Here is a 22673-nt window from a genome sequence, read left to right as displayed (position 1 = left end):
CGGTTACCGGGCGTCGTGGGGGCGGGACGGAGCCGCGTTTTCTCCCATCTGACAAAATAAGTACTGGAGGATTTGACACAGGGTCGGGGGTCTTTAACAGGCAGTAAGACGTTCATCTGGACGGACAGTGCGCTTTTGCTACGTCTGGACAGCGAAGGCAGGACGCACCCTCCACCACCGACTGGGAAATGCCCCCGCGGCGTCCCCGACGCGCGCCCCAGGACCTCAGCCTCGCGCTCGCCCCCCGGGACCCGCGGGCGGAGGGCCCAGGCGCGTGCGCAGTGCGTCCCCGCGCCGCCGGCCGCGCGTGCGCAGTGCGTCCCCGCGCCGCCGGCGTGCGCCTCGGGAACCGTGCGCGCCGCCGGCTCGCCTGCCACCGGGCTGGGCGCGCCGGGGTCCGCGGCCGGTTGGCGGTTTGTGCTAGGAGAGGCCTGGGAGTGATTCCTGGGTGGTAGGAGCCCCACACCCGTCGCGTCACGATGAGGAGGAACAGTGTCCCCAACGGGTGAGTATCAGCGCGAGCGCCCTGGCGACCACCGGAGTCGCCAGAGGAGTGGCGTCCCGGGGAAGGATGCTCCCGAGCCCCGCGGTGGGAGGCGGCCGCCTGCGCCGCCGAGGGGCCCCGGCCGGCCCCGGCGGGCCTGGGCGCGGAGGGGTGCGCGGCCGGGGGAGGGAGGGAGGGAGGGCGCCCCCCGGGCCGGCTGCGCGGGTCCGGGCGCTGGGGGTGGGGACCCGGCAGGCCGGGCCGCCCGGCTCAGCTCCTTCGCTGCCCCTGCCTTGCTGGGAGGAAGGGGTTCTTTGATTTCAGGTGCTGTGGGTGTGGCATCTCAAAGAGCGCCCTAAACGGGCGTAAGGTTCTTTTTCTCTCCAGAGCTTGCTGTTCGTGTAACCAATTTAATACTTCTAAAAGTCTTAAAATAGGACATGCTAGGCATGCTCACTCTGTGATGTCATTTTTTAATTGAGTAAATTTGATGTATAACCTTGTGTAAATTCAAGGTGTACAGCTGTTGCTTTGACACGTTTCTGTGCTGTAGTATGCGGTTGCAGCGGTGTTTAGCACAGGACATAACTAGACTGCGGTGTTAACTACGTTCAGTATACTTTGCGTTAGCTCTCTGTGGCATATTAATTGTACTCCTTACAGATGTGTACCCTTGAGCACCATCAGTCTTCCCCCCCGCCTCCCGGCCCCTGTTAACCACGCTCTTACTCTGTTTTCTGCAGGTTTGACCTTTTAAGTTATATCGTGGAGTCCTTGCTTTCTCTGTCTGATTTGTCTCACTTAGCATAATGCGCTGAGTCCAAACACGTCGCAAATGGCAGAATGTCCTTTTCATGGCTGAATAGTATTTCACTGTGTACGTATAGGACGTCTTATTATCCATTCATCTGTTGTTGATCAATTTGAGTAGTTTCCATATCTCGGCTTTCGTGAATAATGCTGTGAGGAACATGGGCATGCAGGTATCTCCTCGAAATCCTGACTTTGGGTGTATACCCAGGGGTGGAATTGCTGTATTAAATGATAGACCTATTTTTAATTTGCGGGGAAACCTCCGTGTTGTTTTGCATAGTGGTTGGACCAATTTAGATTCCCATCAGCCGTGTATAGGGTTTCCTTTCCACCACATCCGTGCCAGCACCTGTGGTCTCTTGTGTTCTTGATGATAGTTCTTCTAACAAGTGTGAGGTGGTAGCTCATTGTGGTTTGAGCTTGCATTTCCCTCATAGTGATGCTGAGCATCTTTTCATGTGCCATTGGCCATTTGGAAGTCCTCTTTGGAAAAATGTCTACTTAGCTCTGCCTGTTTTGTGTGTGTGTGTGTTGCGGGGAGGAGGTAATTAGGTTTATTTGTTTATGTTTAATGGAGGTACTGGGGATTGAACCCAGGACCTTGTGCATGAGAGGCATGCACTCTGCTACTTGAGCTATACCCTCCCCCTAGTTCTGCCCGTTTTTTAATCACAGTGTTTACTTGTCATTAAGTTGTTGACAAAATATGTCTATGGATATTAACCCCTTATCCAATGATATATGGTTTTCAAAAATGTTCTCCCATTCTGTAGGCTGTCTTTTCATTTTGTTAATTGTTTCTTTAGCTGTGCAGCTTTTTAGTTTGATGTGGTCCCATTTGTTGATTTTCATTTTTGTTGTTTATACTATTGGTGTCATGTCCAAAACAATCATCACCAAACCCAATATCGATGACTTCTTCCCTATCTTTAATCTTCTAGGAGTTTTATGGTATCAGGTCTTACATTTAAGTCTTTGATTCATTTCCCATTAATTTTTGAGTGGCGTGACTTGGGGTCCAATTTCATTGTTCTGTGTGTGCTTCTCCAGTTTTCCCAGCACCATTTCTTGAAGACATTTTCCTTTCCTCCCGGAGTGTTCTCGGCTCCCTGTTGTTTATAGTTGACCATAACATGCTGGAATTTAATTCTAGGCTCTCTATGCTGTTCCGTTGGTCTATGTCTATTTTTGTGTCAGAACTGTACTGTTTTTATTACTGTGGCTTTGTAGTACAGTGTGAAATAAGGAAGTGTGGTAGCTCTGGCTTTGTTCTGTTTTCTCAGGATTGCTTTGGCTATTTGGATTCTTTCACGGTTTCACACAAGTTTTAGGATTGTTTCTTCTATTTCTGTGATGAACGCCTTCGGTAGTTTTATGGGGATTGCGTTGAGTCTGTAGATGGCTTTCGGTAGTTTGGCCATTTTAACAATATTAATTCTTGGAATGTCATCTGCTTTCCCTTACTTTGAGCCTGTGTTTGACTTTAGAAACCCAGAGATGAGTCTTCTGGAGACAGCACATCATTGGGTCTTGTATTTTAACCCATCCAGCCCCTCTGTCTTTTGATTGGTGAATTCGGTTCATCTACATGGAGGGTAGTTACTGACAGATGAGGACTTGCCCCTGTCATTGTGTCTTTAGTCTTCTGGTTGCTGTGTATCTCCACTGTTTCCTTGTGTGTGTTTCTGTCTGCCATTTTAGTTTGGTGCTTTTCTATGAAATTTTTCTTAGTTTCCTCTTTTATTATGGTTCATGTCTCTGCTCTAGGTTTATGTGTTGTGGTGACTGTGAGGTTTATATAAAACATCTCATAGATGAAATAGTCCTTTTTCTGCTAACAGCCTCTTACTTATTTGCCTGTATTGGTCCCATCTTCTTCCTCCTCCCTATGTTTTTGTTGTCCGATTATCCCTTTTTACGTTGTGAGCTTGTGGCCAAATTGAAGTCGCTGTGGGTATCTTTACTGCTGCTTCCTTTTTAACCTCTACGCTGTGATTAAGTGTTTAACAACCTACTGTGACACAGAGGTTGCAGTTTCCTGATGTGTCTGTTTAACAGCTTACTCGGGGCTTTGTGTGCTTCTGCCTTTTTGTTTCAGGTACAAGAGGTCTTCCCAGCACTTCTTGTCAGGCAGGTGGGGTGCTAGACTCTGTCAGCTTTTGCCCGCCTGAGAAAGCCTTCATTTCCGATGCAGATCTGAAAGGTGGCTCTGCTGGATGGAGTGTTCTCAGGTGAAAGCTGCTACCTTTCAGTGTGTGGTTCTCCTCCACCCTGGCCTGTCGTCTCCCCTGAAGAATCTGCTGACAGCCTAGTCTCTTTGTGGGTTACCGTCCTTTATTCCCCGGCTGTCTTTAAAATTCATTCTTTGTCTTTGACTTTTGATAGTTTTAATATAATGTGTCTTGGAGAAAGTCTTTTTGCCTCGAGATAATGAAGTGCGGTCTTAGCTTCATGGACTTATATATGCAGTTCCTTCCCCAGACCTAGAAAGTTCTCAGCTATTTTTTTAAATAAAATTCTCAGCTATTATTTCTTTAAATAATTCTACCCCTTTTCCTGGGATACCCATTACCCTAATGTTGCCCTTCACAGTGGAGCCAGGTAGCTCTTACAGGATTTCCTCTTTTTTTTTTTAAGGCCTTAGTTCTTTCTCCTCTTCTACCTTAATCATTTTTTAATTTCTATCTTCAGACTCATTAATTCTCTCTTCCGTATGGTCTGCTCCATTTCCAGTGCTTTCTAATGCATTCCGCATCTCATTTGTTGAGTTTTTCAGCTCCAGAATGTCTGCTGCTTTTTTTGAGTTTCAGTCTCTTTGATCGAGTGTTCTTTCTGTTCATTAGTTGTATTCCCTGAGCTCACTGAACTGCGTTTCTGAGTTTTGTTTTTGAATTTAATTTAATTTTTTGTGGAGGGCGGGGTAATTAGGTTATTTGTGTATTTATATATTTTAATGGAGGTACTGGGCATTGAACCCAGGACCTCATGCATGTTAAGCATGCACTCTGCCACTGAGCTACAGCCCCCACACGCTGAGTTTTCTTGTAGCTTGTTGAGTTTCTTCATGACCGCTATTTTAAATTCCCTAGCAGTTAGACCACAACATTCTGTAACTTTTAAGTTTCTGGACATCTGTCATTTTACTTTTGTGATACAGTGTTACTGTGGTTTTTTCGCGGTGGGTGATGAGTTGGTCCTCTGCTGGTACGTTTGAAGTAGTGAACACCTTTCTTCTTTAGGTAAAGGTTTTTTGTTTTTTTTTAAACTTGATTCTAACAGTTCAGCAGATTAGTAAGCAGAGGCCTTTTTTGTTTTTCGGTAGGTGGCGCTATAGCACCGGTTTTTGGTTCATCTTCCCTGAGCTGTCTCTTCCCACCCCCACCCCCCACAGCCTCTGCCAGAGGTGTCACCCAGTGCCCTTGTAGTCACTGCTTGTGCCTGTGGGGTCTGTGGTGTCTTGCTGCTGCTAATGCTGCTGAAGACGTGGCACCTGTGCCATTGGGCTGGCAGGTGCCTCCACTGCGTCCAGGGTCACCTGGATCTTGGGTACCTCCTCCACTGTTCGGGTTTTACCTCCTCTACGTGATTCAGCCCACCCACCTCTAGATGTACAGACGTGCAGAACTCTTGCTGAGTTATGGATCTTTTACTGATGTAGATTGAAGGGGACAGACGGGAGCATCTCACCTTCCACGATGCTGACATCACTTCCAAGGATTTGTTTACTTTGATTCTGACAGGTCGAGAGATGTGTGTTTGGGAGCCTTCTTTTTGTTTTGTGGAAGGTGGTGCTGTAGCACAAGTTTTGAGTTTCTCTTAGCTGAGCTGACTTGCTGCTAAGGTTGGGAGCAGGTGCATTTAAACAGTTGGCAGAGGAAAAAAAGGGATGGCGGCAGAGTCCCAGGAGTCGGGGAGGTGTGTGCTTCGCTGGAGCTTTGGGTGTGCCCACAGCCCAGGAAGGGGAGATCCTCCCCTTGGGGGCTGCCGGAGGTCCGTGGGCAGATCTCTTGCCAGGTGCTGGGACAGACAGCATGAAATGCTTTCCTTCGGTTTTTCATGTCTGCCTTCGTCCCTTTTTGTTCCCTCGCCCCAGTCACAGAGAGCTCTTCTCAGAAATCCGGGTGTGTCTGAAGAGCCGTGGGACTCTCCAGCTGCAGCCACGTGGCAGGAGGACTTCCACTTTCCACCCCCTCGACTAGAGAGGACACCGGTGCCACCCCTGCTCCCACAACTCCCTTGGCTGCATAGCCTCCTCCACGGTCCTGTCCACCCACCTTCAGACACACAGACGGACGGGTCCATCTAGGACCATATGTAGGTCGCGTGCTGTGTGGAGGTGCTCTCCATCAGTTATGGACGTCCAGGTAGTTGTGAACCAAAGGGGAGAAAAAAGAGAATGACTTCACACCACTGTGATACTGACGTCGCTCTGATTGTAAAAATCTTAAGAGAGTTTGCAGAAGTGTGTGTACGTCCAACCTGTTGAATTTACATGTGTGGAGTTGCCTGTAGGATTCCCTCGTTATCCATTGAATGGCTGCAGGATCTGCAGTGATATCCTCTGTTTTATGACAGATATTGGTGATTCGTGTCTTCTCTGTGTTTACCTTTGTCTTTTCAGAGATTCAGGTTTTGGGGGGGTTGTTTTGTTTTAAGTCTTGAATCAACTTTAATCAGATATAAATTATGTATAACAAAGTACCCATTTTAGGAATATGACTCAGGGAGTTTTGACAGATGTGTACAACCAGGTAAAAACTCAGAGAATCATGTTCTGTTTTGTTGATTTCCTCTGTCATTTTTTTTGCTCCAGGTTTATTGATTTATTCTCTTCTGTTTATTATTTTCATCCTTCTGTTTATTTTTATTTTAGCTTTTTTTCTTAAGGTATGGGCTTAGAATTTCCCTCCTTTCCATGGTAAACCATAAACATTCAGCACTGACTTATCTGTATCCTACAAATTTTTATGCTGTATTTTCAATTTCACTCTCCTCAGTGCATTTTAAAGATTTTTAATGAGACTTCCTCTTTTGACCCCTGGATTATATAGATGTATATTGTTTAATTTGCAAGGGTTTGGCCATTTCATCCTTTTATCTTTCTGTTACTGAGTTCTAGTTTGATTCTGTTATGGTCAGGGAACATACTCAGTGTTGGTCCAGTTCTTTTAAATTTGTTGAGATTTGCTTTCTGACTTAGGATGTGGTCTACCTTGAAGATTTCATGGACACTTGAGAAGAATGTGCGTTCTACTGTTGTTGACTGAAGTGTTTGGCAAATGTCAGTTAGAGCCTGTTGGTTGACAGTGTTGTTCAGTTCTTTTACATATTTGCTGATTGTCTGCCGAGTAGTTTTAGCAGTTACTGAGAGAAGCGTGTTGAAGTTCCCAAATACAATTGTGAATTTGTCTTTTTCACCCTTTCAGTTCCTTTTTTTCCTTCATATATTTTGAAACTTTGTTGTTTGGTATGTTTACATCAAGGAGTGCTATGCCTTCTTAGTGAATTGACCTTTTTATTCTTATATAATGTCCCTGATTATTTTATTTTATTTTATTTTGTTCTGAAATCTACTTTGCATGTTACCAGTATAGATAACTCCTACTTTTTCTATTAATGTTATTGTGATATACCTTTCAAAAATGAAGGCAAAAATTTTTTTCCAGAAAAAAAAAAAAGCTGAGAATTTGTTGGTAGAAAACCTGCACTAGAAGAACTGTTAAAGGAGATTCTGCAGCTGGAAAGAGTACAGTACTATGTGAAAACATGGATTGTGGAGGAATGAGGAGTGACTTCTAAAGTTGAAATACTAACAGTGTATTGTGGAGTGTGTGACATATGCAGAAGTATAGTGCTTGACCACAATGCCACAAAATGCAGGAGGGGGAAGTGAAAATACACTGTTGTAAGTTTCTTCCACTATTCCTGAGGGGACATTATGCTCTAGAAAGTAGACTGTGGTAAGTTAAACACATACATCGTCAGCTCAGAGGAATCACTAAGGTTGCAACAAAGATGTGTAGCTACTAAGCCAATGGTAGAAATAAGGTAGAATAAAAATATGAATGTAATCCAACAAAGGAGAGAGAAAGGAATAAAAGGAACAGATAGGACCAAAAAAAATTTCAGGACAGTAGATGTAAACAAACCATATCAATAGTTAAACTGTAAATAGTTAATTAAATGAATGATTAAATGTAAATGGTCTAAACATCCCAATGAAAAGGCAGAGATTGAGATACTGGATAGCAAAGCAAGTCCTAACGATGCGGCTCTCTACGAGAAATCCACTTTTTTTTTTTTTTGCGTTCCTTTCCTCTCCTCCCCCGTAGTGATAACATTCCCCCCCACAGTAGTCTTCCCAACACCTGAATTACTACGATGAAGAGAGTAGCACTGATCTAGGAAGTGATGCTCGGTAGTCATAACGATGACAATAATAATAACTCACATTTATTGGCCGCTTACAATATGCCCAGCGTTTTAATAAGCACTTTAACATGGGCTCTCAGAAACTCACTTTAGATACACATAGAAAGCTAGTTTAAAAGGTAAAGGCTGAACTATTTACAGTAACCAACACATAGAAGCAACCTAAATGTCCATCGACAGATGATTGGATAAAGAATTTGTGGTACATTTATATGATGGAATACTACTCAGCCATAAAAAGAGAAAAATATGTGACAATGAGTGTGTATATGTCCATGTATGACTGAAAAATTGTACTGAACACTGGAATTTGACACAACACTGTAAAATGATTATGAATCAATAAAAATGTAAAATAAAATAAAATAAAATAAAATAAAAAAAAAAAAAGAGAAAAATAATGTCATTTGCAGCAACATGGATGGACCTGGAGATTGTCGTACTAAGTGAAGTAAGTCAATGACAAATATCGTATGATATCACTTATATGTAGAATCTGAAAAAGATACAAGTGAACTTATTTACAAAACAAATTTTTTAAAGAACAAAGCTGATAAAACAGCACCTTCAGTTTTCAAAACATTTAAAAACTATAGTAATCAAGACAGTGTACTGTAGACAAAAAGATCAGTGAACAGCACAGAGTCTAGAAATTAATCCATTGATCTGTGGTAAACTGATCAATTTTTAAGAAAAATTCTAAGGTATTTTGATAGGAGAAACAATAATATTTTCAAGATATGGTACTGGAACAGTTGGATATCTGTATATTTTATTTTAAATGAACCTCGACCTTAATTAACTTGAAATAGAGTACGGATATAAACGTAAGAGCTAAAACTATGAAAATCATAAAAGAAAACATAGGAAAATAATCTTTGTGACCTTAAGTTGGACAAAGATTTCTTAGATGGGGCACAAAAGCTCAAACCATAAAATTAAAAAAATTCATAATTATCTTAATCAAAATTTAAAATTTTTCCTCCTTAAAATAAATGTTTTTAATTAAAATACAAATCTGAGACTGGGAGAAAATATTTGTAAAACATATGTTTCTTATTAGACTTGTGTCAGAATATGTACATTCTTACAACTCAATACCATCAATATTGCTACTATGAACATTGGGATGCACTTATCTGTTCAACATAGTGTTTTCATATTTTCCAGATATACACCCAGGAATGGAATTGCTGGATCATATGGTAGTTCTGTTTTTATTTTTTGAAGAACCTCCATGCTGTTCTCCATAGTGGCTGCACCAATTTGTCTTCCCACCGACAGTGCACAAGGGTTCCCATTTCTCCACATCCTTGCCAGCCTCTGTTATTTGCGGACTTTTTGATGCTAGCCTTTCTGACAAGTGTGAGGTGACATCTCACTGTCGTTCTGATTTGATTTCTCTAATGATTGTTGATATTGAGCGTCTTTTCATGTGCCTGTTGGCCATCTGTTTGTCTTCTATGGAAAAATGTCTATTCAGGTCTTCTGCCCGTTTTTCAATCGGGTTGTTTCTTTTTTTTTATGTTGAGTTGTATGAGCTGTTTATATATTTTGGACATTAACCCCTTGTCAGCCTCATCTTTTGCAAATATTTTCTCCAATTCTGTAGGTTGTGTTTTTATGTGGTCAGTGGTTTCCTTTGCTGTGCAAAAGCTTTTCACTTTAATTCAGTCCATTTGTTTATATTTGCCTTCATTTCTTCTGTCTTAGGAGACAGATCCAAAGCCATGTTGCTGCAATGTAAGTCCAGGAATGTTCTCCCTACCTTCTCTTCTAGGAGTTCTGTGGTTTCAGGTCTTACATTTAGGTTTTTAATCCATTTTGAGTTTATTTCTGTATTTAGTGTGAGGAAATGTTCTAATCTCATTATTTTTCATGTAGATGTCCAGTTTTCCCAGCACCACTTATAGAAGTGGCTGTCTTTTCTCCGCTGTGTATTCTTGCCTCCTTTGTCATACATTAATTGACCATAGATTAAATGCGTGGATTTATTTCTGGGCCCTCTATTCTGTTCCATTGATCTGTGTCTGTTTTTTGTGCAAGTACCATGCTGTTTTGATTGCTATAGCTTCGTGGTATATACAGTCTGAAGTCTGGGAGGGTGATACCTCTAGCTTTGTTCTTTTTTCTCAAGATTGCTTTTCAAATTCGGGGTCTTTTGTGGTTCCACATGAACTTTAGGATTATTTGTTCTAGATCTTGAGACGTCATGCATGGGTATTTTCACAGAGATTGCGTGAGATCTGTAGACTGCGTTGGGTAGTGTGGCCATGTTAACAATGTTAGTACTTCTAATCCAAGAGCATGTGGCATCTTTCCGTTCCTTTAAATCATCCTCAGGTTTCCTCATCGGTGCTCCATAGTTTTCAGAGTGTAGGGTTTCACCTCTTTGGCGAAGTTTTTTCCTAGGTATTTTATTCTTTTTGATGTGATTTTAAATGGGATTTTTTTTTACTTTATTTTTCTGATATTTTATCATTAATGTATAGAAAAACAGTAGATTTCTGCATATTAGTCTTATATCTTGCAAGTTTGGTGAATTCATTTATTAGTTCTAACAGTTTTTGTGTGGTGTTTTTAGGTTTTCTGTATAGAGTATCATGTCACCTGCCTAACGTCATCAGCTTCTTGGATTTGACATTGTTATGGATGAATAATGGACCACTGGGGAGAAACCAGGTGAAGGGCTGTACTGTACTATTGTTGCAGTCTCCTGTGAATCTATAATGATTTCAAATAAATGTTAAAGTGAGGATGTGATTGAAGAGTGAAAACATAGTCTAAAATACACATGAGCAGGGAGGGTGTAGCTCAGTGGTAGAGTGTGTGCTTGGCATGCACAAGGTGCTGGGTTCAGTCCCCTGTACCTCCATTAAAATAAATAAATAAACCTGATTACTTCTTCCTCTCCCCTAAAAAACTAAAAACAATTTAAAATAAATTTTAAAAAATAATTAAAAATGAAGTGTACAATTATATATGTTCTGAAATGTGTGTACTCCATGAAGATGATGAATATAGTGTCAACAGAAGAATTAATCAATGGTCAATCTAAGAAAGAAATGGAAATATTAAAAATAGAATGAAATAGACGTGGACAGTCATGCATTAGAGAGTGGGAGCATGGCCCAAAGCTGTTTCATGTGGAAAATGCAACAGGAAGGCTGTGGGGTGAGCAACTGCTGTCTATTTGACACACAGCCATACTGACTATAAACCCAGTGTCCTGTCCATTTTGACTGCGTTTGACCAGGCAGCGGCCAGAGGGGTCCATTCTCGGGAGGGTCCATAGCTTTTCCTAATTGGACGGAAAGAAAGAAAAATTCTCCTGATCCTGAGGCTACTAGAAGCCTTCACACTGAGCAAGCACTAGCCGCGTGAGGTACAGCCCAGGAAAACCCACAGTTCCCCCACCACCACTGGCGCACTGAAGGATGTGGTGGACAAAACCAGGCTCTTTAACCTCATCGGACACACAGCGACATCAGCCGTGAAAGGAGGACCTCAGCGGTAATGATGAGAGGAGCAAGACTCGCCCGGGACCTGATGAGAGCCAGCAGAACAGAAGCGAGCAGACGAAATGAGGAGTGAAGCCCAGAGGATTGTTTCCCCTACAATCGGAACTCAGTTTTCCTACCAGAATCTGCAGAGTCCTAAGAGAGGCGATGAAAGTTCTGAAATACGAGTGCGTTATGAAAAAGAACCAGATTATTTAGCAGGAAGCAACAACAGATCTTGAGAACAAAATATAATGGATCACATTTTACACCTGCACCAGAAATATTGGGCACAACTCAAGAGCAAAGTGATGCTGTTTAAAAGAGTGCGATGCTCTCAAAATTAGGTCAAGCATCGGGAATGTGTGGAATAACATTTAAACGATGTGTGTGATAAGCACAGAAATTTTAATATTTGACAAGTGCTGGCCCAGAAATACAAAATACAGGCGGGAAACAATAATGTATATTATCCCAGAAGCATGGTTTCCCCACTTGTCAGTGGAAGAGCAGTTTCCTGCTGGTGGAAACCCGCATGCTACCTAGTGTGACGCCGACGTTTTAAGCAATTTTTAGTCATTCTGAGTTTATCAGGTGAGTGTTTATGCTCATTCCTGTCCTCTGCCCCGGGGAAGATTACAGAAAGAAGAAAGCCATCATCTTGTCCTTCAAGAGCTCTCAATAGAGCTGAGAAAGCTGGTTCCCCAGAGCAGTCAAGATGCAGCAGGTCTAGCTTGATCAAGCACTCATTGTCCTTCTGGGGACCTGTGGACAAGAAAGAAAGAGGGAGGAAGAGAAAATGTTATTGTTCACAGATCTAAACAGAGGTTCTCAACCAGGAAAAACACCCCCATGTTCCCATTCTTAAAAGATACGATTTTTTTTTCCTTCCACAATGATTGAGGCTTCAACTGCCGTTTAACGGGAAAATAAAAGAGATATATTCTTACAATGAACAGAACAGTCACACATGCTGAGGAAATGTATCACCTAAAATGCCATTCATGCCCGTGTTGCAAAACATACATCTAGTAGTAGAGTTTGGTGTTTAAAGAACCCTGTATCAGTGGCCAGTAGGCACGTGAAAAGATGCTCAACATCGCTAATTATCGGAGAAATGCAAACTGAAACCAATGAAGTGTCACCTCACACCAGTCAGACTGGCCATCAGTAAACAGACTACGAGTAGTAAATGCTGGAGAGGCTGTGGAGAAAAGGGAACCCTCCTACACTGCTGGTGGGATGTAAATTAGTGCAGCCACTGTGGAAAATGGTATGGAGTTTCCTTAAAAAAACTGAAAATAGAGCTACTGTATGAGCCAGCAGTCCCACTTGGGGGCACACATCCAGAGAAAACTCTAATTTGGAAAGATGCACGCACCCCAGTGTTCATAGCAGCACTATTTGCAATAGCCAAGACATGGAAGCAACCTAAATGTCCACTGACAAATGAATAGGTCAAGAAGTTGTGGCGTATGTATGCAGTGGAATACCACTCAGCCGTAAAAAGAATAAAATAATGCCATTTGCAGCCATGTGGATGGACCTAGAGATTAGCACACTAAGTAAAGTAAGTCAGAGGACAGATACCATATGATATCACTTATATGTGGAATCTAAAAAAAAAATGACACAAGTGAACTTATTTACAGAACAGAAACAGAATCACAGGCATAGAAAACAGACTTGTGGTTACCAAAGCGGGGAGGGATAAATTAGGAGTTTGGGATTTGCAGATACTAATTATATATATAATAATTAAATAACAAGGACCTACTATATAGCACAGGGAGCTATATTCAATGTTTTGTAATAAACCATAAGGGAACATTTAAAAAAAAAGAAGGACGCTGTATCACTACACCAGCCCGTGAAAATGAGAAGTGCTCAGTTTGGGGTGTTTTTTTTTTACCTGACACCCCGTGGAGACTCCTGTCTACAGCAGGCTTCGAGCAGGAAGGCACCCGCAATGACCAGGGCTGCGGCAGCCAGGCCCAGTCGGATGAGGTTCCCCGTGGTGTAGTCCAAGGCTGTGGTACGTGGGGAACCTAGAAGCAAGATGAGCAGCATTGACCATGCAAGGGCCTCCCTGCTTCCCAAATGGATCTGCCAGGCGTGACTCCCAGATGCCTACTTGGTTTCCCGGCTAGTGGCCCCCTGTACCTACCTTAAGGCTCTAATCCCTGGGGGAAAAATATGGGATTTTATGGGAGTTGTAGTAATTCTCCCCGCATCCTCTGCCCTTCCTGTTCTCTCTGCCTTGTCCCTCGGATTTCATTTACTTGCTGTTTGTCTCATTTCCACCTTCCCACGTTTCCTTTTCCCCTTCTCCCTCCATATATGAGGAATTCATTGTAGGAGCAACACTAAAAATCAAAATTGCTCCACAGAGCGCTGAAATAATTCAGTAGCTTCATGTACATCACCCCCACCCCCAGCACAAAACTTTATGCAGGCAATGAGCTTGAGAAAAATTGAGTTTAGGGGGTGGGAAGGGATAAATTGGGAGTTCGCGATTGGGAAATACTAACTGCTATATATAATATAGATAAACAGCAAGGTTCTTCTCTGCAGCACAGGGAACTGTATTCAATACCTGGTAGTAACCTGTAATGAAAAGGAATTCAAAAAGGAATGTATATGTGCCTGAAACAGTACACTGTACACCAGAAATTGATACATTGTAAACTGACTATACTTCCATCTAAAAACTTAAAAATAAATAATTTTTTTAAAAGAAAGATTGAGTTTAGTGGCTAAGCATCTGGACCACGGTGGATCTCAGCTTCAGCCAAGAAGGGCTTAAGCTTGGCACTGGTCTTGGTCCTGAAACAGAAGCCTGCATTTGCATCTTCCTCCTGACACATGCCAGTTACAGTGACATTCATCTCTAAACCCATCGGCGACAATGTTCCCCGAAGACAAATCCACAAGGAGAAATTTGTAATGATGCTACCTTGCTCGGTAAGCCTGCTCTGCCTCTCAGCGCAGACCCCACCCAGACCCTAATTCCTCGTTACAAAACATTTACTGACTACCTGGGAAGACTCGAGAGCATTGAAGAGAATTTACAAAGCTGAGAAAAGGAGAGTCCAGCAAAATTCCGCCAGGAAACAGTGTCATCTCAGAAGCACCCTTACAGCAAGGTCCGTGAGACGGGAAAGGATGTCACAGCCACTTCCCCCCACGCGGAGACTGTGGGAACAGCACTCTGAGAGCAGCAACAAAAAATTATTGGGGATAAAATCACGATTGCCAGAATAAACCAAGCTTCAAGAGAGACAGAATTTCTGGTAGAAGGGATTCCGATAATGGTGGGCTGGATCATTTTGAAGAAAAGCATGAGAAATTGACCAAGAAAGCACAATAGGGGAAAAAAAAGGCAAAGGACTGGAAATAAGGAAAGGAAAGATGTTAAAAGGAAATGACAGAACAAGTGATGGAGAAATGTGAATCAGAGGATGATGGTCGAACACTCACTTACTTAAATTGAAAACAAACAAAAACTTCCTCAAACATCATGCAAAATCTTACCTGTGACCCGGATCGCAAGGTGATTACTGGGGTGGGAGGCCAAGAAAGGGGCCCTTGCCTGGTAGTACACACAGCTGTAGTTCCCTGTGTCACCGACCCTCACATTCTGAAGGGAGAAGTCTGTCTCCTTCCCTGCTGGACTCCGGCGCTGCACGGGCATTGGCATTCCTGCCTTCAGTAGGGCAAACATTACAGCCACAATTTCAGTGTCTGGCCTCTGGCACTGCAGGGTCACCTCTGCTCCTTCAGTCACAACACCCCTTTGGTGGGCTTGGAGGGAAGGTTTAGAAAAATACCCTGTAAGAGAAGGAGGGCTCTGAGATCACGGGGAGAAGCCTTGGGTCCCCCACTCACCCCTGTTCTCCTGGAAGGAGGCTCCCAGGGAGTGTGGGAATGACAGGTACCTGAGCTCAGCCTCTTTCTACTCTGACCCCAGGAAGGAGCTGCTCCCTCCTACAAGCCCTGCGTAAAACCAAGGCAACAGTTCTCTGCCTGACTTTCTCCGTCTCCCCCTCCCCAACTACGCTGGAGATGGGGACTCCCCGCCCCCCTTCCTCTGGCTCCTCCCTCGTCCCTGTCCCGAGGGAGATCACACGTCATTCTGAGGCACCCCCTCCTCACCTGTCACCAGTAGTTGCAGGACATCACTGCGCTGTGAACTTATGTGGGGACGGCCTTTTCTGTGGTATTCACAGGTGTACTCTCCAGCATTAGTGCTTTTTAGATCCGTCAGGTGAAATTCCGCCTGGCCCTCTGTGGAATCAGGTGATTGCAAGAGCTCCAAGACCTTTCCTCCCTTTCTGAGAGCAAAGTTTACATCCTTGGTAGGGGTCGAGCATCGCAGGGTCACGTTACTGCGGGCAGGTGCCACCGAGCTGGGCCAGGCGCTCAGGGAGGGCTTGGGAGGTGACTCTGGAAGGAAGCAGGTCTCAGGACTGGATGTGGTCGACTCACCTGGTCTCAGGAAGCCCGTTTAAAGAAGGAAGAAGGGAAAGTGGAGCCTCTGGGGTGGAGGATCAGGGAAGGTTCAAGGAAGAAACACTCACCATCTCTTCTTAGGTCTCCTTGGCCAACACACAGCCCTGCAAAGAATCGTCCGTGAGATGCCAGCACCTGCACGGAGCCCACGTCATCTCCCTCCTGGTCCCTGAGGGGCCGTCCCAGCGCTCATGAGTTTGGGAGTTCTCACTGTCCTTTCGCTGGACTCTGGTTTCTGCTCTCACCTCCTCCACCATTTCTTACAGAGTTTCTCCTGTGCTGCTGTCGCCTCCCAAGGCCCCAGGCCCTTTCTCGGTTCCAGACAGTCCCACAGACCCTCCCAGAGTCACCTTCCACCTGGACCGCTCTTAGTGTAGCGTTTCCATTGAAACCTGGGTCAGAGTCTCCAGACTCCTCCACCCCCTGCTTGGGGTTGGAGGCAGGAGCCGTGAGAGACTGGGGCAGGGTGGGATATGAGGGTGGCCCCAACCTACCTGTGATGTATCTCAGACCCTAAGTAGACCTGACTGTCTATGCACAGTCTCATATATGATCAGAAATCCACCATATAAAGGGTATTTGGTGCCTTGAGTGACAAAAATTAAGACAGAACCACTTGGTTGTAATTTCTTAAGAGCGTTCATAGAAGGTTACCTGTCTTACACCATGGGAGACACAAGGTATCACCACCTGTGAGCACCTGGGAGGTGGGGGCTCTGTGCTGCTGGCCCCAGCATCTTCCCTGTCTACACAGGTCTTGGCACGTAGTTGGACCTCATCAAGTGCACACTGACCGACTCACAGGCGCCCCAGCATGAGCACGACTCAGAGAGATCTGACAGGGATGAGAAAACGTGCAACCTTGCTGTAACCGCATCTTCCCCCCACCAGGTTAAGCCCACGTCCAAACCTCACCGTAAGTCACCAGCATCCATTTGGTCAGCACAGGTTGGCTCAAAGATGGAGCAGACCCCATCATTAGAAAGCACTAGTTAAGTCAGCCTCAGCCTTTCCTCTGAAAAGTTTCTGATCCAATCTTTGCCATGATCTCTTTTCATCGTTTAGTACTCCAAGCAGGACAGAGGGCACTGCCTGGTGCCCTGTAACAGGCCTCACAAAATCCAAGTGGATATTCCAGGGGAGAGAAAATGCAGAGTCCTCCCTGTCCCATGTGCAGCTGCAGCTACACAAGACCCCAGCTCAGCCACTCTTACCCGTGCCTACACGTCCCGCTGCCCTGGGGGCTGGGGAGAAGTCCAGTGCGTAGCCCAAACCACAAAAGCATTGATTCAGAATCTCCTGGACCAGGGCTCAGGCGCCAAGCTTTCAAAATCCCCCAGGTGATACAAGCATGCAGCCAGGGTGAAGAACCACTGCTTTCACTGAACCTGGAAAAGCAGTGCTCGGGACTGCAGCATAGACAATCGGAGGTGATTCATTTACCAAGACATGGAAGTAACCTGAATGTCCATCGACAGATGATTAGATTCAAAGTTGTGGTATATATACAACGGAATACTACTCAGCCATAAAAAAGAATTAAAAATGCCATGTGCAGCAACATGGTTAGACCTAGAGATTGTCATTCTAAGGGAAATAAGTCAGGCAGAGAAAGACAAATATTGCATGATATCACTTATATGTGGAATTAAAAAAATGATAGAAATGAACTTATTTACAAAACAGAAGCAGACTCATAGACATGGACAATAAATGTATGGTTACCAAAGGGGAAGAGGGGAGGGATAAATTAGGGGTGTAGGATTAGCACATACAAACTGTATATAAAACAGATAAACAACAAGGACCTACTATATAGCACAGGGAACTGTATTCAATACCTTGTAATAACCTGTAATGGAAAAGAATCTGAAACGTGTATATATATACACACACACACACACATACACATATATATGTATGTATACACACACACGTACATACATATATATATATTTATATACACACATATGTATAACTGATTCCCTTTGCTGTATGCCTGAAACTAACTTGACATTGTAAATTAACTGTAATTCAGTTTAAAAATCTCAGTTGTCTTAGAAGCCTCCAAGCGAGAGTGATTACACATATCTGGACCGTTCACGGCCATCCTGCCATTAATGCCTGAATGTAATAGGGACAGGTTTGCCTGAGTGCTGACATCTCTTTAAAATCAATACCAAGCATGTTTGCTAACATTTTTGTAAGGAAAAGATTGCTGTAACTCAACGGACGTTGGTTAGGCCTGTGTTTCTAAGAGATTTCCTCTTTTCCCCTGGTGTGGACTAAGTGGTTTTGTGTCTTAGTAATGAAAGAGAGAAGTTGCCAGGTCTTTGTTGAAATGGCATGGGCCGATCAAAAATATCACGTCCATCAAAAGCATAAATGGATGAACAAAATGTGGTGTACGCACGTAATGCAATACTATTCGGCCATTAAAAAGGGATGAAATTCTCACACATGCTACAACATGAAGACATTAGGCTAAGTGAAATTAGCCAGACACACACACACACACACACACACACACACACACACAAATATTGTAAGAGTCCACTTATATCAAGCACCTGGAAGAAATTCTTGAAGACAGAATAGAATAGAGGTCGCCGGGGGCTGGGGAGAAAGAGGAAACAGGCTATTGGGTAACAAGTACAGAGTTTCTGTGGGGGATGATGGAAACGGTTCAGGTGGTGGTTGCACAGTGTTGTGAATGCACCGCACACTGCTGAAATATATACTTACAAGTGGTTGAAAGAAGATGTTTTGAAAAGTTAAAAAGTTTAGGGTTCTTTGGAAGGAATTGTTAGTAGAGTCAGTGCCTAACCAAGTCAAAGGGGAATGAATGATAAAAGTAATAAGAGGAACAAGGGCGGGAGGGTAGACCTCAGTGGTAGAATGTGTGCTTAGCATGCACAAGGTCCTGGGTTCAGTCCCCACTACCTCCATCAATTAATTAATTAATTAGTTAGCAAAGCTAATTACCTCCCCACCAAAACAAAGCAAAATTGTAATGAATTAAAAAAATAAATAAATAAAAGTCAAAAAGTTTAAAGGATTCTTTAAAAAAAATTTTTTTTTGGATCTGAACTGTTCTGGACTGAATTTGGCTTCCCTGCATACCACCTCTGCAACGTGAGGCAAGCGACTTCATTTTGCAAAGTCAGATTCGATTCCTAACCTGTAAAATTGGACCTCGTCCTCCCTTGTAGCGTTGTTGGTTGGTTTGTTTCTGGAGGGATCAGAGTGGTATTTCCCCAATGTGGACTATATCGCACTGTTGCCTGTGATGATTTTAGGTGCAAGGAAGGGTGGTTAAAGCACAGAACGACAGCATGCAGTAAGCGCGCTCAGGGTGCTTTGATATATCAACAAGAAAGCCTGTTTGAAGCTAGCCTCTAGTGTATCTTGATCACAGCTAATTGCCTTTATAGCAAAGAAATAGTGGTTTTCAGGTTCAGAAGCTTGACCAGGAACAGTATCTAGTTAGAATCTCTTAACATTGTTTCCCTCTCGCTGCATTTCCTTTGCGGTTACCTTCTGTTTGACACTGGACTTTTATTTAGGGTATTGATGCAGAGCATCTGACCTAAATATTTTTATTTTGGCAAAAGAACTTTGAGTCAGTATTAAGAAAAACATGACGCCAAGAAAGTACAGGTGGTTCAGCAAAAGTCATGAAGCTGAAACAAGAGTAACTGAAATTTGTTGAGCGCTGGTTTAGAGGTAATGTGCACGTCGCACTCAGCAAGATTTCCGATACATAATATGCACTTAGTCGCCGAAGCTGATGTCATTATTTCTCTTTCCAATCCCAATCCAAACCCCTCACCAGTTATCTTATTTTTTACCATCTCAGTGTGCCGCCCTGGGAGACTTACTGAAGCAGAGGAGGGAAAGTAGTAGTTCAGGAATCATTGTGGCATGTCCGTCTGTCCAGGGATCCGTCTTCAGCTTTGCAGCCACAGAAGGGGGAACAGCTAGAACGGTCACAGCCTCACCCGTCGCCCCAGAGTGTGGGCAGTGACATTTTCCTCTGGCATTTCAGTTCCCTCTCCCCATAGTCATCTTCCGGAAACACGTTGATGCTGCTGATTGCAACGCATTTCTAGCACAGGACGAGCTCAGCTCACAGAAAATCCTCATCCTTCTCATTCAGATGTCAGGTGTCTAAGTCCGTAACCCCCCAGATGCCTAAGGCTTGAGCCTGAAGGGTTCCTGCTGAGGAGGTGAAGGCACTTCACTGTTGAGAATATTGGAAATAAATACCCAGTTTGCTAGACACTGCCCACAGGCTAAGAACTGAGGGCTGTGGCCAAGTAGCCCTTTTCCTCCCTGTGGCAGTGAGAGTGCAGGTGGTTAGGTAGACTCAGAGAACCCAAATGGCAATGCTGATGAGCCCACCGTGTGTAGCAGCTAGAAGATACAGTATAGCAGTGATGGAGTCCTCCCTTGGTATCCGAGGGGCAGTGGTCCCCTTGCTCAAAGACACGAAAGTCGGAGAGGCAGGTGCGGGTGTTGGAACCCAGATCTGTCTCAAAAGCCTGTTCCCCTTCCAGAAAATCATCTGAAGCCCCCCCATGTCACGCCATGTGAAGATGTCTCCTTGCTCAGGCACTCTGTGGAGGAGTGCTCAGAGGGGTCTGTGTGCCCCTTTTGCTGTGTAACAGTATCTCTTGCTGTGTAACAGTATTGCCCCAAACTTGATGGCTTGAGCAGCAGACATTTATTATCTCAGTTTCTTTGGGCCAGGAGTACAGGCACAACCCAGCAGGATTCTCTAGGGGCTGCACTCAGTCGGTCAGCAGAGCTGGGGTCTAATCTGAAAGCTCAACCAAGGAGGGATCCGGTTCTGAGCGGCAGTGTAACTCTGACCCCCAGGACCCAGGGTTAGCACAGTTTAAGGGCATAGTGCCCACAAGAGACCACCTTCGCTTTAGACACCAGCTGCAAGTTCAGGTGTTCCTGGGGCCATCTGCCCTTCTGACCAGCTGCCTGCAAACTTGGAGGTTCCCACTACCCTCCTCAGATTCAAGAATTTACTAGAACCACTCAAAGAACTCAAAAAAGCCCAATACTTAGGATTACCGTTTTATTATAAAGGATACAAATCAGGACCAACTAAATGAAGAGATGCCAAGGGGGAGGTCTGTTCTCAGACATCAGTGTGTATCGTCAACCAGGAAACTCCCCTGAGCTTTGGTATGCAGAGTGCTCACTGGGACTTCATCACATAGGCGTGATTGACTGAATCCATCTCCATCCCCCGTTTTCCCCAGAAGACTCACATCCTCTGGCTCAGAGCTCCAACCTTCCAATCACATGGTTGGTATTTCTGGACCCACCAGCCCCCTCCCCCATCCTGAGTCATCTTATTACCATAAACTCAGGAGTGGGCCAAGGGGCCCACTGGGAATAACAAAGGGACTCCTATTAGAAGAAACACCGAGCATTGACAGTTACCTCCCAGGTACCAGAGGCAGAGACTAGCCAGATTCCTTGTCATACAGCTCAAACTCACATGGTTGTTCACAGATTCTGCTGCCTCAGCCTGCTGGATCAAGGGCCTCTGTTCCTTGCTGACTGGAGATTACCTGCAGTTCCTTGCCATGTGGGCTTTCCTGGCGTGGCAGCCCATCATCAAAGTGCACAATCCAAGAAGGCAGTGTTACCAAACCAAACTTGGGTCTGCTTGCCTATCTTGCAGCAAAGCCAGTCTACGGACACCAGGTTGTGGTGAAGGGAAGTGCAGCATTTATTTGCAGGGCATTAAGCAAGGAGAATGGGCAGCTCATGCTCAAAAGACCTGAAGTCCCTGATGGCTTTCAGGGAAGGGTTTTAAAGGCAGCATTTGGGGTGAGGGTTGCAGGTGGCATGATCAGCTCATGGACTTTCTTCTGATTGGTTGGTGGTGAGGTAACAGGGAAGTGTTTGGGGAACCTTAATCATCAACCTTCTGGTTCCAGCCAGTCTGGGGTCTGTGTGCTTATGGTCAGTGTGTAGCTACCAGCCTCTACCTGGTGGGGGGGCAGGGTCTTAGTTTCTGCAGAACAACTCAAAGATATGGGTTAGATTGTTATGCACACCCCTTGAGGAGGAGCTCAGACTCTGCTTTATTGCTGAACTATTGTTTCTTGGCTGCTTTTCGTTTGCTTCTGCATTCCCTCTCTTTCCTAACTAGTAACTGCTTGAATTTGCTCTTTGGAACTCAGGGAATGCCTAGGAGACTAAAGCTTTTTTTTCCCTACAAACCAGAAACGGGGGACACGGAGCAGCTCTTGTACCCGGGAGGGCCCTGCAGGGTCCTGCTGGGTTTCAGTCTCCTGTTTTCTTTGATAATCCTCAGTCCTGAGGGGAAGGCGGGAGGGACAAGAAAGGGAATAAAGTTTTGGATAGAGCGGCTACTCTTAAACTCATCAGGGGAGCTCAGTTTCAGGGGGACACCATTTCTGTGGTCAAGAGTCTGCCATCCAGATAGAAGTTACAGCCTCAGATAATGTACCCGCCAAAGTGACAGCCCACCTTCTTCACCATATTGTAGGTTAGAAGCAAGTCACCAGTCCCCCTGGAGGGGACTACACAGGAGCGAAGAGGACTGGAGTTCATTTTAGAGTCTGACTGACACCATGAATGCTCACTCATTCAGGACCTCCCTCCCCCAGCCCACAAATTCATTTGAGGTCATGGGGCAGTTTTATGGTGGGAAGGGAGTGGGAGCAGGAGCTTGGCAGCCGAGAAAGGCACTGAGCACACAGCAAGAAGAAAGCAGGAGGTGGGATGGCATAGCTCAGTGGCAGAGCATGTGCTTACCATGCACGAGGTCCTGGGTTCAATCCCCAGAACCTCCATTAAATAAATAAATAAACAAACTTAATTGCTTCCACCACCCCCACCCCCCCTGCAAAGAAAGAAGCAGGAAATGACGCAGCCCT

The 22673-nt window shown here is 44.5% G+C and overlaps 1 protein-coding gene, 1 long non-coding RNA gene and 1 other non-coding gene across 3 annotated transcripts; 2 read left to right on the top strand and 1 right to left on the bottom strand.

Annotated features, from left to right (window-relative positions):
• The first annotated feature begins 90 nt into the window (after window positions 1-90).
• Window positions 91-16346, top strand: LOC140685433 (uncharacterized). The gene is made up of 2 exons (XR_012076088.1): window positions 91-505; window positions 15823-16346. It is a non-coding gene; the product is annotated as an uncharacterized lncRNA (long non-coding RNA).
• On the bottom strand, window positions 10854-20504 carry LOC107035095 (T-cell-interacting, activating receptor on myeloid cells protein 1-like). The gene is made up of 6 exons (XM_072968457.1): window positions 19623-20504; window positions 15810-15845; window positions 15385-15675; window positions 14764-15060; window positions 13142-13277; window positions 10854-11994 (listed from the first exon to the last, which is right to left on the bottom strand). The coding sequence occupies exons 1-6, from the start codon at window positions 19657-19659 to the stop codon at window positions 11976-11978; spliced, it is 816 nt and encodes a 271-aa protein (XP_072824558.1). The 5' UTR covers window positions 19660-20504; the 3' UTR covers window positions 10854-11975.
• Window positions 20505-22509: 2005 nt separating this feature from the next.
• Window positions 22510-22589, top strand: TRNAG-ACC (transfer RNA glycine (anticodon ACC)). The gene has a single exon. It is a non-coding gene; the product is annotated as a tRNA-Gly (tRNA).
• Window positions 22590-22673: the final 84 nt, after the last annotated feature.

This window comes from Vicugna pacos, chromosome 9 (assembly GCF_048564905.1).
Source record: "Vicugna pacos chromosome 9, VicPac4, whole genome shotgun sequence".
Lineage (NCBI taxonomy): Eukaryota > Metazoa > Chordata > Mammalia > Artiodactyla > Camelidae > Vicugna > Vicugna pacos.
This window is presented reverse-complemented; position numbering and strand designations above follow the sequence as displayed.